The 14,059-nt window shown below is 47.9% G+C and overlaps 4 protein-coding genes across 9 annotated transcripts in view; 3 read left to right on the top strand and 1 right to left on the bottom strand.

Moving 5' to 3' along the window:
• LOC309378608 (uncharacterized protein) overlaps positions 1-14,059 on the top strand; it is a 179,700-nt gene that overhangs the window by 18,469 nt on the left and 147,172 nt on the right. The window lies entirely within an intron of this gene.
• Positions 1-14,059, top strand: part of LOC309378787 (uncharacterized protein) — a 78,129-nt gene that overhangs the window by 5,337 nt on the left and 58,733 nt on the right. The gene's annotated exons all lie outside the window — the stretch shown is intronic.
• LOC309378722 (uncharacterized protein) overlaps positions 1-14,059 on the top strand; it is a 44,433-nt gene that overhangs the window by 20,423 nt on the left and 9,951 nt on the right. For 4 of the 6 annotated variants that reach the window (XM_081927334.1, XM_081927332.1, XM_081927333.1 and 1 more), the window contains exon 2: positions 12,976-13,120. The gene's annotated coding sequence lies outside the window, so the exon portion shown is untranslated. Of the gene's footprint in view, positions 1-12,975; positions 13,139-13,207; positions 13,835-14,059 lie in introns of those variants that run through there. The other 2 variants (XM_081927331.1, XM_081927335.1) reach the window with 2 other exon arrangements.
• Positions 513-2,579, bottom strand: LOC309378729 (uncharacterized protein). The gene is made up of 2 exons (XM_081927347.1): positions 1,831-2,579; positions 513-1,708 (listed from the first exon to the last, which is right to left on the bottom strand). The coding sequence occupies exons 1-2, from the start codon at positions 1,850-1,852 to the stop codon at positions 651-653; spliced, it is 1,080 nt and encodes a 359-aa protein (XP_081783473.1). The 5' UTR covers positions 1,853-2,579; the 3' UTR covers positions 513-650.

The raw sequence follows: 14,059 nt of genomic DNA, 5'->3' as shown, positions 1-14,059 counted from the left end.
AGCCAAATTCACAATTTTTAGAGGCTTTAGAAGTATATTGTCCAAATTACTCACGGGTTGTTGCTTTCCAAAGTTAGCAGTTTCAAGAAGAAAGGTCAGCGCTCACCGGCAACAGCGACGCGGCTTCGCTCCGTTGATCGCGCAACGACCCACAGCGCCGCTACCCCCTCCGCGGTCCGGAGCCCCTTACGGGGTCCCTTCGTCGTTTTAGGGGCTGCTTTTGGCGCCCGCCGGGTCTCAGGACCACAGGCTTCTGCTGCCTGTGGTTTTTCTGGATGGGTCCCCGCTTCGCCGTAGCGGGCGACCCGTTTCGACGGAGCTACCCTCTCCCGTTCAGGAGCTGGCAGCCATTGCCGTTCGCGCCGCCTCCGGAAGTCTGATGAGATAAATTCTTGGCCCCGTCTTTTATTACACAGTATCCGTCTTTTATTACACTGTGATAAGGCTACACAGGAAGATACTGTGTAATAAAATTCTTGGCCCCGTCTTTTATTACACAGTATCTTCCTGTGTAGCCTTATCACATGTGTTTCTTGTAAATAAATCAAGTCCAAATGTTCTTTTTTCAATAAATGAAAGACTCTCCGCCTTTTTCTGGAGAATTTAATCCATTCACATTCCAGCTCGAAACCTGCAACGCCATCATGTAATTACTCTGATATTCCTCCAACTGCACCCAATGCTTGCTCTTCTTCTGTTAGTGGTGGTGGTGACACGTTCACGGGGAGATCCAATCCAAAAGATAATGCTGATATATCCAATATTCCCCTGTTTGGTGATCTTCTATCCGATGCTCTTTGCTCTAGTCCTCTATCTGATGATCTTCTATCCGATGCTCTTGGCTCTTTTCCAAGTCCCTTCTGCAGATCTTCTTCGTATTTATACAAAAACTTTACTTTATCTTCTACTGATCTTATTTTTATTTTCCTTCCTTTGAAACTGAAGGATAGACCTTGGGGAAATTCCCACCTAAAGATGATTTTATTTCTTCTCAGCAGGGCAACAATATCTCCGTAGTTAGGCCTAAGATCCAAAAGATATTTTGGGACGTCTTTAGAAATTTCCGCTCTTGACTGTTGTACTTCTAGGTTCTTCTGATAGTGCCAACCCAAGATTCTGTCTCTCTCTTCTTTAGTTCGAAGGGTGATCAAGCAGTCCCTTATTCTATTCTTCTCTTTTCCCCCTCCTCTTCCAAGTCTGAAGGCCCTCACAATTCTAAACTCTTCTTGACCCAAGTCCAAGTCCCAAAAGTCAGCAAATTCCTGTGTGAGAAAGTCTGTCAAGCTTTCCTTCTCCCATTCAGGTAGGGCTCTGATCCTCAGATTCATCTGTTTTTCTTTAAGTTCAATCATAGCAAGCGTCAGCTTATGTTCATCAAGTTGCCTCTGTAGGGCTGGGACTCTCTCTCTCTCCAGTTGTGTTACTTTACATTCAGCAGCAACGGCTTTCTCCCTGGCTTCCTCCGCAGTCTGCCGTATCAAAGTAGATTCCTGTATCAATTTCTGGATGGTTTCTGTATTGATATTTACCTTTTGTCCCAGATTATTTATACTTTCTGTATTTAAGTCGATTTTACTAGATGCAGCATCCACTTTAATAGTTGCAGCATCCACTTTCGCATTTGTCACGTCTGCTTTCTTGTTAAGCTGTTCCAGTGAATCATTTATTGTATTTAATGCAATCGCTAAGGCCTCTTCTGTCGACATTCCTCTTGGTTTTGAGTGTACTGGTGCAGAAGCAGCAGAAGAAGAAGCAAGAAGGCCTGATGTTGAGCCTCTCCTGGGTTGCTGCCAAGTCCTCCCAGACCTTAATGTTTTTCCAGCAGTTCACTGGTCTGTTTTTCCCTTTCCATTTGCCATAACACTTAAAAGATTCAAGGTCAATCCCAGAGTCTCACAATTTTTTATCTTGCAGCTGGAAATTCCCCTAGCCCAGCTCTTGTAAAGCAACCAGTTTCAGAGGCTTCCACTAGGGGGAAACAGTTTCTATTTATATTAGTCAGTAATGTCCTCTTTTAAGCACAGTTCAAACAATCCAAAGTTAGTTTCAGTTTTCAGTTACTTTTACTCCTTTTTAAAAGCAGCCGGAGACAGTAGAAACAATGTATTCCTCTTATTTAGCTAGCTGTCAATGAACGTTCTAAACGCTGTCAATGAACATTCCAAAAGACGTCAGTGCTGCTAGCAGCCCGTCTCCAGGGTCAGAGCAGCGGTATTTTAGCTCTCTTCGCTCTCTCCTGCAGGCATACTCAGTCCACAACTTCCCCCCCTCTTCTCCTGCCTCCAAGGGGGGGGGTTAATTTTCTTTACCGATGGAAATTTAGTCCTTTACAAAAGGCTTTCCAAGACTTCAGCTTGCAGCCTCATTGCTTCAGTCTATTTACAAAAGGGGAAGGCGGACTTCCTGTATTAAACCTCCCCGTTACGATATCAAATTAAACGTTTAAAAATCCAGTTCTCCCGCTTCAGCTCTACTCGCGGGTAATTACTTTAAAGTCAAATTGTCCACAATAAAAAGTCAGCGCTCTCCGGCAACAGCTATGTGGCTTTGCTCCGTGGAAGAAGCAGACGATTCAAAGCACCACGCTGCTCACCCCACGTCGCTCCGGACCCCCGAAACCGGGTTTCCCTGCGAGTAGGGTGTTGGGATTCGCAGGATACTGGATAAGTCTGCAGGCTTCAACAGGATGATGCAATACTCTGCTGGGTCAGAGTGACTCAGCAGGAGTGTGATTAGTGTGATTGGCTATCACCTGTTTTAAAAGGAAAGCCTGTTTAACAGTGGGTGTGGTGGTTGTGCTGTAGTGTGGTGGTGAGTATTCATTTGTAAGTACTCTGTATGGACTGTTTCTTTTGTAAATGCCTGTATATAGCTCACATTAAAAAAGACTGCACTGGAAAAATCTGGAACTCTTAGTGTTTCGCTGAAAGCGCCGCGGGGAATACGCGACAGGGTTATGGGCCCAGCACGCTTCCGCTGCACAAGAGTACAGGTGGCAGTTATCTAGCCGTGGGTGCTGGAGGTGAGCTGCAGGGATGGAGCAGTCCAGAACTGGCGTGTTGCTGGAGAAGCTGACAGCCATGAACTATAGCATCTGGTCGGTCTGCATGCAACACTTCCTCAAGCGTGAGGGCCTGTGGAAGGTGGTGGAAACTCCACCGCAGCCCCCTGAGGAGGATGAGGACGACGATGAAAAGCTGGCACTAGTAGAGGCCCAGCTTGAAAAGGATGAGAAAGCTTTGGCTACGATCATCCTTGGAGTGGACGACAGCCAGCTAGTCTACGTAGCTGATAAGGTGACGGCAAGTGAGGCGTGGAATGCGCTCAAGGCTGTCCATGTGCGAAAGACAGCTGGCTCACTGATAACACTGACCAGGAGACTGTACCGGTGTCGGAAGAAACCGGGGGACTCCCTGGTAAACCACCTAAAATTCCTAACAGGCTGTTTCCAGGAGCTAGCCTTAAGAGGGAGGCCTGTGGGGGAAGAGGACAAAGTCTTTATAGTCCTGAGTTCCCTTGATGGCAGCTATGATATGCTGGTCAACTCCCTCGAGTCTGTAGAGACTGATAAGCTGACTCTGGAATACGTTACCGGACGGTTGTATGCAGAGGAGGACAGGTGTGCAGAGTGAAAGATGACCTCAGCCCAGCTGTTGGAGCATCCCAGAGGGAACAACAGCCGGGAAGAGCAGAGGTGTCGGGAGCCGGAGAAACAGCCAGGAGGAGCTGCTGCAGACCAGCCGGTGGTCAACAAAGTAAAAAGGTGTTTTTGCTGCAAGTCCAGTGGACATCTGCTGTGGGACTGCCCAAGAAAACAACAAAAACAGCAGAAGCACAAGAGGCAGCAGAGGGAGTCTACCGCTTGGGTGTCTGCAGATGGTCAAGAAAATGAAGAGCTGTGGGTTCTGGACAGTGGAGTTTCTCAAACCTTTTGTAAAAGAAAAGGACTGCTAACTGATGCTAGGGCTTCAAACAAAAAACATGTAAGTCTTGCTACGGGCCAGAAAGCTAATGTGGTTTGTGAGGGGGACGTTGTGTTCCCACAGCTGGGACACACATTCAGGAATGTGTTGTGTGTGCCTAGTTTGCAAACAATCTCCTGAGCATTCCTGACTTGGCAAAAGCAGGCTTTGAAGTAAACTTTGTGGGAGATCAGTGCCCGATAAAGCAAAATGGGGCAGTGTTGGCAAATGCTAACCTTAGAGCTAATATGTATGTACTGCAGTGTGAGTCTAAGGTTGCGAATGTGCAAAATGTCCCAACCCATGATATGTGTATTCATCTCCTGCACAGGCGTCTGGCTCATGCAAGCTATAAGGTGCTGAACAAAACATTGGAGTTGTGTGGGGGGATGAAAAAAATTAAAAGTTGTGATAATTACTTAGACTGCAATATCTGCAAGGAGGTTAAAAGCAGGGCTTGCCCAGTAGCAAGAGCAAGCCAGAGAGAAACCAAAAAACCACTGGAGTTGATTCATGCTGATGTAACTGGTCCTTTTCCACCAAGTGTCTCCCATAACAAGTACTGTTTGATCCTACTAGATGACTATTCTAGATTTGGCTGGGTCTATCCATTGAAGCAAAAGTCTGACGTTGCCCAAACTTTGAAGTTCTGGGTAAGAAGGGTAGAAAGGCAACGTGGCGAAAAGGTGTGCTCTATTCAGACAGACAGGGGAGGAGAGTTTATGGCAAGCTCCCTAAGAAACTGGTTGCGTTCCCAGGGGATTAAACATAGGCTTACCAATGTGGCGACACCTCAGGAGAACAGGGTAGCAGAGCGTAGGGGAGGTGTCTTGCAGACACAAATGAAAGCATTGTTAGCAGATGCAAATCTTCCAATTAAGTACTGGGCTGAGAGTATTAAGACCGCAAATTATATTGGGAATCGCTTATGGTCAAGGGTACTAGATGACATACCCTATAAGATTCTCTATAACAAAAGTCCCAGTTTGCAACATTTGAGAATCTTTGGGACAAAGGCGTGGGTTGACATACCTGTAAAGAACCGAAGAAAAGGTGGGAAAAGGGCACAGCAGTTGCTGTTTCTTGGGTATGAAAGTGGTACGAAAGCCTACAGGTTTGAAGATGATAAAAATCTTTTGAGTTATAGTCGATCAGCCAGCTTTAATGAGCAAAGAAATTGGCCCAAGATACATGCAAACCTGCTGCCAGAAAAAGTTTTACTGCCGAGCATACCTGGTAAGGCAGTTGAAACAAAGCTGAGCATTGGCAGCTCTCCCAGAGAAACTGTAAGGGAGGAGATAAAGGTTGAGCATTTTTCTCCAGCTGCTAGCATAAAGCAGGGGAGAGAAGAAAGTGCAACAGGGACAGGAGGAGGTAGATCTCCAGAGTCAATCCACCCCAAAAGCAGTCCTGAAGGTAGCCCAGGGGGTGATATTAATGAACCAAGGAGGTCTGCAATAAGTAATAAAGGTCAACCTCCAGACCGTTATGGGTTCCCAGCCACCATAAACCAGGTTTGTGTAACTGAGCCAGAAAACTTCCATCTGGCTGGGTTTCCCCAGCCACTCTGGGCGGCTTCCAACAAAGATAAAAGATACACTAAAATGTCACATATTAAAAACTTCCCTGAACAGGGCTGCCTTCAGATGTCTTCTGAATGTCAGGTAGGTGTTTATCGCTTTGACATCTGATGGGAGGGCGTTCCACAGGGCGGGCGCCACTACCGAGAAGGCCCTCTGCCTGGTTCCCTGTAACTTCATAGAATCATAGAGTTGGAAGAGACCACAAGGGCCATCGAGTCCAACCCCCTGCCAAGCAGGAAACACCATCAGAGTACTCCTGACATATGGTCGTCAAGCCTCTGCTTAAAGACCTCCAAAGAAGGAGACTCCACCACACTCCTTGGCAGCAAATTCCACTGTCGAACAGCTCTCACTGTCAGGAAGTTCCTCCTAATGTTTAGGTGGAATCTTTTTTCTTGTAGTTTGGAACCATTGCTCTGTGTCCGCTTCTCTGGAGCAGCAGAAAACAACCTTTCTCCCTCCTCTATGTGACATCCTTTTATATATTTGAACATGGCTATCATATCACCCCTTAACCTCCTCTTCTCCAGGCTAAGCATGCCCAGCTCCTTTAGCCGTTCCTCATAAGGCATCGTTTCCAGGCCTTTGACCATTTTGGTTGCCCTCCTCTGGACACGTTCCAGTTTGTCAGTGTCCTTCTTGAACTGTGGTGCCCAGAACTGGACACAGTACTCCAGGTGAGGTCTGACCAGAGCAGAATACAGTGGCACTATTACTTCCCTTGATCTAGATGCTATACTCCTATTGATGCAGCCCAGAATTGCATTGGCTTTTTTAGCTGCCGTGTCACACTGTTGGCTCATGTCAAGTTTGTGGTCAACCAAGACTCCTAGATCCTTTTCACATGTACTGCTCTCAAGCCAGGTGTCACCCATCTTGTATTTGTGCCTTTCATTTTTTTTGCCCAAGTGCAATACTTTACATTTCTCCCTGTTAAAATTCATCTTGTTTGTTTTGGCCCAGTTCTCTAATCTGTCAAGGTCGTTTTGAAGTGTGATCCTGTCCTCTGGGGTGTTAGCCACCCCTCCCAGTTTGGTGTCATCTGCAAATTGGATCAGGATGCCCTTGAGTCCATCATCCAAGTCGTTGATGAAGATGTTGAATAAGACCGGGCCCAAGACAGAACCCTGTGGCACCCCACTAGTCACTCTTCTCCAGGATGAAGAGGAACCATTGACGAGCACCCTTTGGGTTCGGTCAGTCAGCCAGTTACAAATCCACTGAGTGATAGCATAGTCAAGTCCGCATTTTACCAGCTTCTTTACAAGAATATCATGGGGCACCTTGTCAAATGCCTTGCTGAAATCAAGGTAGACTACATCCACTGCGTTCCCTTCATCTACCAGGCTTGTAATTCTGTCAAAAAACGAGATCAGGTTAGTCTGACATGACTTATTTTTCAGAAATCCATGCTGACTATTGGTGATCACAGCATTCCTTTCTAGGTGCTCACAGACTGTTTGCTTAATGATCTGCTCCAGAATCTTCCCTGGTATTGATGTCAGACTGACTGGGCGGTAATTATTTGGGTCCTCTCTTTTTCCCTTTTTGAAAATAGGGACAACATTTGCCCTCCTCCAGTCTGCCGGGACTTCGCCTGTTCTCCAGGAATTCTCAAAGATGAGTGCCAGTGGTTGGCCTCTCGCAGTGAGGGAACTGCCAGAAGGCTCTCGGAGCTGGACCTCAGTGTCCGGGCAGAACGATGAGGGAGGAGATGCTCCTTCAGATATACTGGACCGAGGCCATTTAGGGCTTTAAAGGTCAGCACCAACACTTTGAATTGTGCTCGGAAATGTACTGGGAGCCAATGTAGGTCTTTCAAGACCGGTGTTATATGGTCTTGGCGGCCGCTCCCAGTCACCAGTCTAGCTGCCGCATTCTGGATTAGTTGTAGTTTCCAGGTCACCTTCAAAGGTAGCCCCACGTAGAGTGCATTGCAGTAGTCCAAGCGGGAGATAACCAGAGCATGTACCACTCTGGCGAGACAGTCTGCAGGCAGATAGAGTCTCAGCCTACGTACCAGATGGAGCTGGTAAACAGCTGCCCTGGATACAGATTTGACCTGTGCCTCCATGGACAGCTGTGAGTCCAAAATGAGTCCCAGGCTGCGCACCTGGTCTTTCAGGGGCACAGTTACCCCATTCAGGACCAGGGAATCCTCCACACCTGCCCGCCTCCTGTCCCCCAAAAACAGTACTTCTGTCTTGTCAGGATTCAACCTCAATCTGTTAGCCGCCACCCATCCTCCAACCGCTTCCAGACACTCACACAGGACCTTCACCGCCTTCACTGGTTCTGATTTAAAAGAGAGGTAGAGCTGGGTATCATCTGCATACTGATGAACACCCAGCCCAAACCTCCTGATGATCTCTCCCAGTGGCTGCATGTAAATGTTGAAAAGCATGGGGGAGAGGACAGAACCCTGAGGCACCCCACAAGTGAGAGCCCAGGGGTCTGAACACTCATCCCCCACCACCACTTTCTGAAACACGGCCCAGGAGGAAGGAGTGGAACCACTGTATGACAGTGCCCCCAGCTCCCAGCCCCTCAAGACGGTCCAGAAGGATGCTATGGTCGATGGTATCAAACGCCGCTGAGAGATCCAGCAGAACTAGGAAACAGCTCTCACCTTTGTCCCTAGCCCGCCGGAGATCATCAACCAGTGCGACCAAGGCAGTTTCAGTCCCATGATGAGGCCTGAATCCCGACTGGAAGGGATCCAAATGGTCCGCTTCTTCCAGGCGTGCCTGGATTTGTTCAGCAACCACTCGCTCAATCACCTTGCCCAAGAATGGAAGGTTTGAGACTGGGCGATAATTGGCCATCATGGCCGCATCTAAAGATGGTTTTTAAAGAAGCGGTTTAATAACCGCCTCTTTCAGCGGGTCTGGGAAGGCTCCCTCACGGAGGGAAGCATTCACCACCCCACAAAGCCCATCGCCCAGTCCTTCCCGGCTAGCTTTTATAAGCCTGGATGGGCAAGGATCCAGGAGACAGGTGGTTGGCTTCACTCGTCCAAGCAGCTTGTCCACATCCTCGGAGGTAACAGATTGGAATTGATCCCACACAACTTGACTAGACAGGACTCTAGCACTCTCCCGCCCCGGCCCTGCTCCCACGGTGGAGTCTACTTCTTCCCGAATCTGAGCGATTTTATCTGCAAAAAACTTTGCAAAATCATTGCAGGAGAACATGTGGCCCGTACTGGGCCGCGATGTTGCAGGTGGTTCCGCTAAATTGTGAACCACCTGAAAAAGTCTCCTGCTGCTGTTTTCTGCAGATGCAATAGAGGCGGTGAAGAAAGTCTTCTTCGCCGTCGCTATCACCACTTGGTAGGCTCGACGTTGAGCTCTAACCTGTGTCCAGTCAGATTCGGAATGAGTTATCCGCCACCGGCGCTCTAGCCGTCTCAACGATTGTTTCATTGCCCTCAGATCCGTGGAAAACCACGGGGCTATCTGGGCCCCATGCAATCGGAGAGGGCTCTTCGGAGCCAAACAGTCAATAGCCCTGGTTAACTCCACATTCCAGTGGGCCACCAGGGAATCGGCTGAAAGGCCATCAACATGGGATAAAGCATCCCCTACCACTCTCTGGAAACCATTTGGATCCATTAAGTGGTGGGGGCAGACCATCCGAATCGGTCCCACCTCCCTGCAGAGGGGATGGGTCGCAGAGAAGTCCAGTTGCACAAGGAAGTGATCTGACCATGGCACTTCTTTCGTTTCGCTTTTACTTAGTGTCAGATCACCAACATCCATAGAGGTAAACACCAGGTCCAAGGCATGTCCGCGACTATGGGTTGGGCCAGACTTATTCAGGGACAGCCCCATGGAGGCCATGCTTTCCACAAAGTCCCGAGCGGCCCCTTGTAAGGTCGTGTCGGCATGGATGTTAAAATCCCCCAGGACAACCAAGCTAGGTGTCTCCAGGAGAACATCCGCCACGACCTGAAGCAGCTCGGGCAGGGAATCCTTGGTGCAGCGGGGAGGTCGGTACACCAAAAGGAATCCTGTACTGCCCCTATTGCCCAACTTCCAGAACATCCACTCGGAAAATTGGGTCTTCCCAATAGAACGCCTGGTGCAAACTAATGACTTCCTAAAAATCACTGCAACCCCCCCTCCCCGCCCACATGACCTGGGCTGCTGTGCGTAAGAGAAACCTGGTGGACAAGCAGCGGCAAGGACAGGCCCATCTGCTTCATCCAACCAAGTCTCTGTTACACATGCCAGGTCAAGTCCTCCATCCATGATCAAGTCATGGATGGCAGTGGTCTTATGAATCATTGACCTGGCATTGCACAGCAACACTTTCAGGTCATGTGGGTATCCCTTGCTGATTCTAGTATCCATCCTGTCAGGACCAGACCCGGAGGCAGGGATAGTCCTCAGACAGCGACTAAACCTGCCTCCTCTGTAACGACATGGTCTGGTCTTAGCGTAACTCCTCCTCCTACCCATGATCACTAAGATCAGTTGTCCCAGTGCATTCCCCCCTGTGGAACATGTCCCAGCCATTTTGTCAGCTGTGACCTACTCCCCAGCAGCCCTGACCCCTCCCCTTAAGAACAAAATAACACCTTAACAAAAACACACACAAATAAAACAATACAAACAAAAAAAAATAAAAATTACAAAAACATAAAATCAAACAAATTCCGAGGCCCAATAAACATCCATCCCACCCCCACCCCCCATACAAAAAATTCAAAATAAATTTTTAAAAACATTTTAAAAGCACTCTGCACGCCTCCAGCAGTAACAGTAACTGTCCTAGTGAGGCCTGTCAGGCCCCGCCCAGGCCAGATGGTGAGTGGCAGGAAAAAGCAGGGCCCTCAGACACTCACACAGGAGAGTCCTCCTGGGCAGCGGAGCGCAGCAGTCCCTGTGAGGCTTCAGGCCCCGCCCAGGACAGATGGTGAGTGGCAGGAAGGGGCAGGGCCCTCAGACACTCACACAGGAGAGTCCTCCTGGGCAGCAGAGCGCAGCAGTCCCTGTGAGGCTTCAGGCCCCGCCCTGGGCCAGATGATGAGTGGCAGGAAGGAGTAGGGCCCTCAGACACTCACACAGGAGAGTCAGTAAAATCAGTTTTAGCAATGGCAAGTCTGAGAGGGTTAAGAGTTAATCATTTTGATGTTGCCTCAGCGTATTTAAATGCTCCTATTGACGCCGAGGTGTATTTACAGCAAATACCAGGTTATGAGCTGGAAAAAGACAGCATGGTGTTAAAACTGCAAAGGGCACTATACGGTTTACACCAAAGTGCACGTCTATGGCATGAATGCATAGACACAACTTTGAAAAAGATGGGATTCAAACAAAGCCTGGCTGATTCCTGTTTATATTCAGCAATGGTGCAAGGAAGTGTTTCTTATTTACTTTTGTATGTTGACGATATCTGTCTAATAACAACTGCACAAAAGCAAGTGTCTTGGTTTATAAACAGCCTAGGTAACAAATACAAACTGAAGTATTTGGGAGAGATTCAGAATTACTTAGGAGTAGAGGTTCAGAGAAATGAAGAGGGTGTCTACTCTCTGAGTCAGAAGGAAAAAATCAAAAAGTTGCTGAAGACATATGGAATGGAGAGGGCAAATGAGGTTGACACCCCCATAACTACCCAGTACAAAAATGAACCAGAAGGACAAAAATGTGAGAATGCAACAGCATTTCATTCTCTGTTGGGTTCTCTGTTATATTTAAGTTGTTGGACAAGACCCGACATAACATTGGCAGTGCACATGTTAAGCCAAAGAAGTGCAGACCCGGCTCAGAGAGATTGGGTAGCACTTAAAAGAATCCTAAGGTATCTGAAAGGCACAAAAGATTACAAACTGGTGCTGGATACAGGATATGATCAGCAAGTGTATGCATATGCTGATGCCAGCCGGGGGGACAGAGAAAATGGAAAGTCTACCACTGGCTATGCCGTATATATTGGAAATGCCCTGGTTCAGTGGAAATCCCAGAAACAAACATTTGTTGCCACAACTACTTGTGAAGCAGAGTACTCAGCCATAAGCGAATGTGTATCACAAATAGAATGGTTTGCTTGCCTAACAAAAGAGCTTGGAATACCTTCTGAAATGCCAATCACTGTGCTAAGTGACAACATGGCTGCACAACAGCTTGCCAACCAACAGAACTTTAAAAGCAAGAGTAAACATATTGCTATAAGATATGGAAATGTGAAAAATGCTTTGGAAAGAAATGTGTTAAAGGTACAGCACTGTAACACGAAATGTAATGTGGCAGATTTGTATACAAAATGTTTGGATGCTCCTAAATTTCGAGACTTAAGAGAATTATTAGGTCTCAAGCCTTTGACTTAAGGAGGAGTGTTGGGATTCGCAGGATACTGGATAAGTCTGCAGGCTTCAACAGGATGATGCAATACTCTGCTGGGTCAGAGTGACTCAGCAGGAGTGTGATTAGTGTGATTGGCTATCACCTGTTTTAAAAGGAAAGCGTGTTTAACAGTGGGTGTGGTGGTTGTGCTGTAGTGTGGTGGTGCTGTGGTGGAGAGTATTCGTTTGTAAGTACTCTGTATGGACTGTTTCTTTTGTAAATGCCTGTATATAGCTCACATTAAAAAAGACTGCACTGGAAAAACCTGGAACTCTTAGTGTTTCGCTGAAAGCGCCACGTGGAATACGCGACATAGGGGAGGCGCAAAGGGTGCCCGCCGAATCCCACGCTCACAGGCTTCTCCCGCCTGTGATTTTTTGCGGGTCTCTGCCTTCGCCGTGGCGGCCAGACCCAGATTCCCACGGGGCAAATTCCTCCCGATCAGAGGAATTCCGCCATTACTGGAGGCACCAACCTGGAAGTTTCCCCCAACACCACTTTCTGGACATGGCCCAGGAGGAAGGAGGGGAACCACTGCACAGCTGTGCCCCCAGCTCCCCTAGAGGGTCCAGAAGGACACCATGGCCAAAGGTCTCCAAAGCCGCTGAGAGATCCAGCAGAACCAGAAAAGAGCTTTCCCCCCCTTGGTCTCTAGCCCATCGGAGATCATCAAGCAGCGCAACCAGGGCAGTTTCCGTCCCATGATGAGGTCTGAATCCCAATTGGAAGGATAATGGTGGCAGAAGCTTTCCTGGTCCTTCACCTCCAAAAGCTCCAGGCCCAAGACTTTCATTAGCTTTCAAGGGGCCATCGGAGTTGCTGGAAGGAGGTGTGCAGGACACCATCCAACCATCTTACAGAGTCCATTCTAGATTTGTGTAGGTTTCCCCCCATAGCCTTCTCTTCTCCTGAAGATAACTCACAAGGCAGTGAAGGTTTAGGATCAGTGCTTTCCTTCTCGATGGGCTTCCTTCCCCGGTTAACAATCACATCTGCCCTTCACTTTCCTCTGCAGCATGGGTGGAATCTGCCTTCTTGACTGTGGGATTCACTGTTGTTCTCCTCCTCTCCATCCACCAGGGTCTGCCTTCACCTGCACCAGAATTCCCCAACTCACCAAGCGTTTGAGACCCATCAGGTATCCTCACCTGGTTTAGCCGGCCCGTTGAAGCTGTTGCTTGGATCGTTGCCTCTGTTGCATTCTGGCAGCTTCTGGAAGCCACAGGTGAGAGCTGAGTGCAGGGTAGGGACCAATGGTGGAAAAAGTACCCCACAAGGTGGACTACATGTCGCCCACCAAAGGTACTATCGCTCCCCTAACACCCCAAGCCATCCTATAATTATGATATTTAAGACAGATCAGGAATAAATTTATTTCTCAAGAAACAACATAACTTCAGGCTGTTAATGAATCAATACTACATATTCAAGGATGAAGTTTCCATTAAGTACAGTTATCTATTTGCCTACAGTATTCAGATTTGTAAGTGTCATTTTAGGATTGTCCTGATTCAGGAGAAAGGCACAAGATCAGGCTGCACCTCATTATTATAAGGAAAAATGGGGGTGGGTTTTTCCGTCTGGGATTCCCAATCGCCAGCTGCTTTCCTTCTGCTTCTCCTTCTCTTTCCATGCAATGCAAGGCTTCTAGACGGAGGTCCATCTCCAACAACAGGAGCTTCCCTGAGCACCCATTCAGCTGACCCCAAGCACCAAGACTTGTCACTAGTTCTCTGACTAACCCAGACCACAATCCCTGGAAAAGGCACAGACCTAGGTCTCTCTTGACCTCCTGAGGCCAATGGGACTGTGCAGGTGATTCATTAAGAGACAGAGGTGGATGGAGGATTATGATGCAGAGGATGGGAAATGTCCAAAGAAACGATGGACCAGAGAAAGAGAGGGCCTTTTCATGGACAGAGAGCAGCTGCCTTTCCTTGTGAGGAAAAAATTGGTTTGAAAAGTCTGTATTCCAATATCATGCTGCTGATTGAGGATTATGAAAGGTTGCTGATGCATTACTATCATTTGATGACATTGCATTTCCATTTCCTAAAAATTTGGAACATGGGTAGGATGCGGGGAAATGTAGGAGATGTTGAAATATGAGGAGGTGCTAATGACATCTGATGTGCTCTCTTTTCCTTTGTTCTCTTCCTTGAAA

This window comes from Podarcis melisellensis, assembly GCF_964234715.1.
Source record: "Podarcis melisellensis genome assembly, chromosome: 10".
NCBI lineage: Eukaryota > Metazoa > Chordata > Lepidosauria > Squamata > Lacertidae > Podarcis > Podarcis melisellensis.
The sequence above is the reverse complement of the archived record's forward strand: the minus strand, read 5'-3'. Positions and strand labels throughout refer to the sequence as shown.

What these genes read in the sequence shown, in the direction of transcription:
- LOC309378729 (XM_081927347.1), bottom strand. Translation starts at nt 1,852, where the DNA reads ATGGAAAGGGAAAAACAGACCA. An exon ending in GGAAAGGGAAAAACAGACCA is followed by an intron (nt 1,709 to 1,830) that starts GTGAACTGCTGG and finishes CAAAACCAAGAG; the next exon opens with GAATGTCGACAGAAGAGGCC.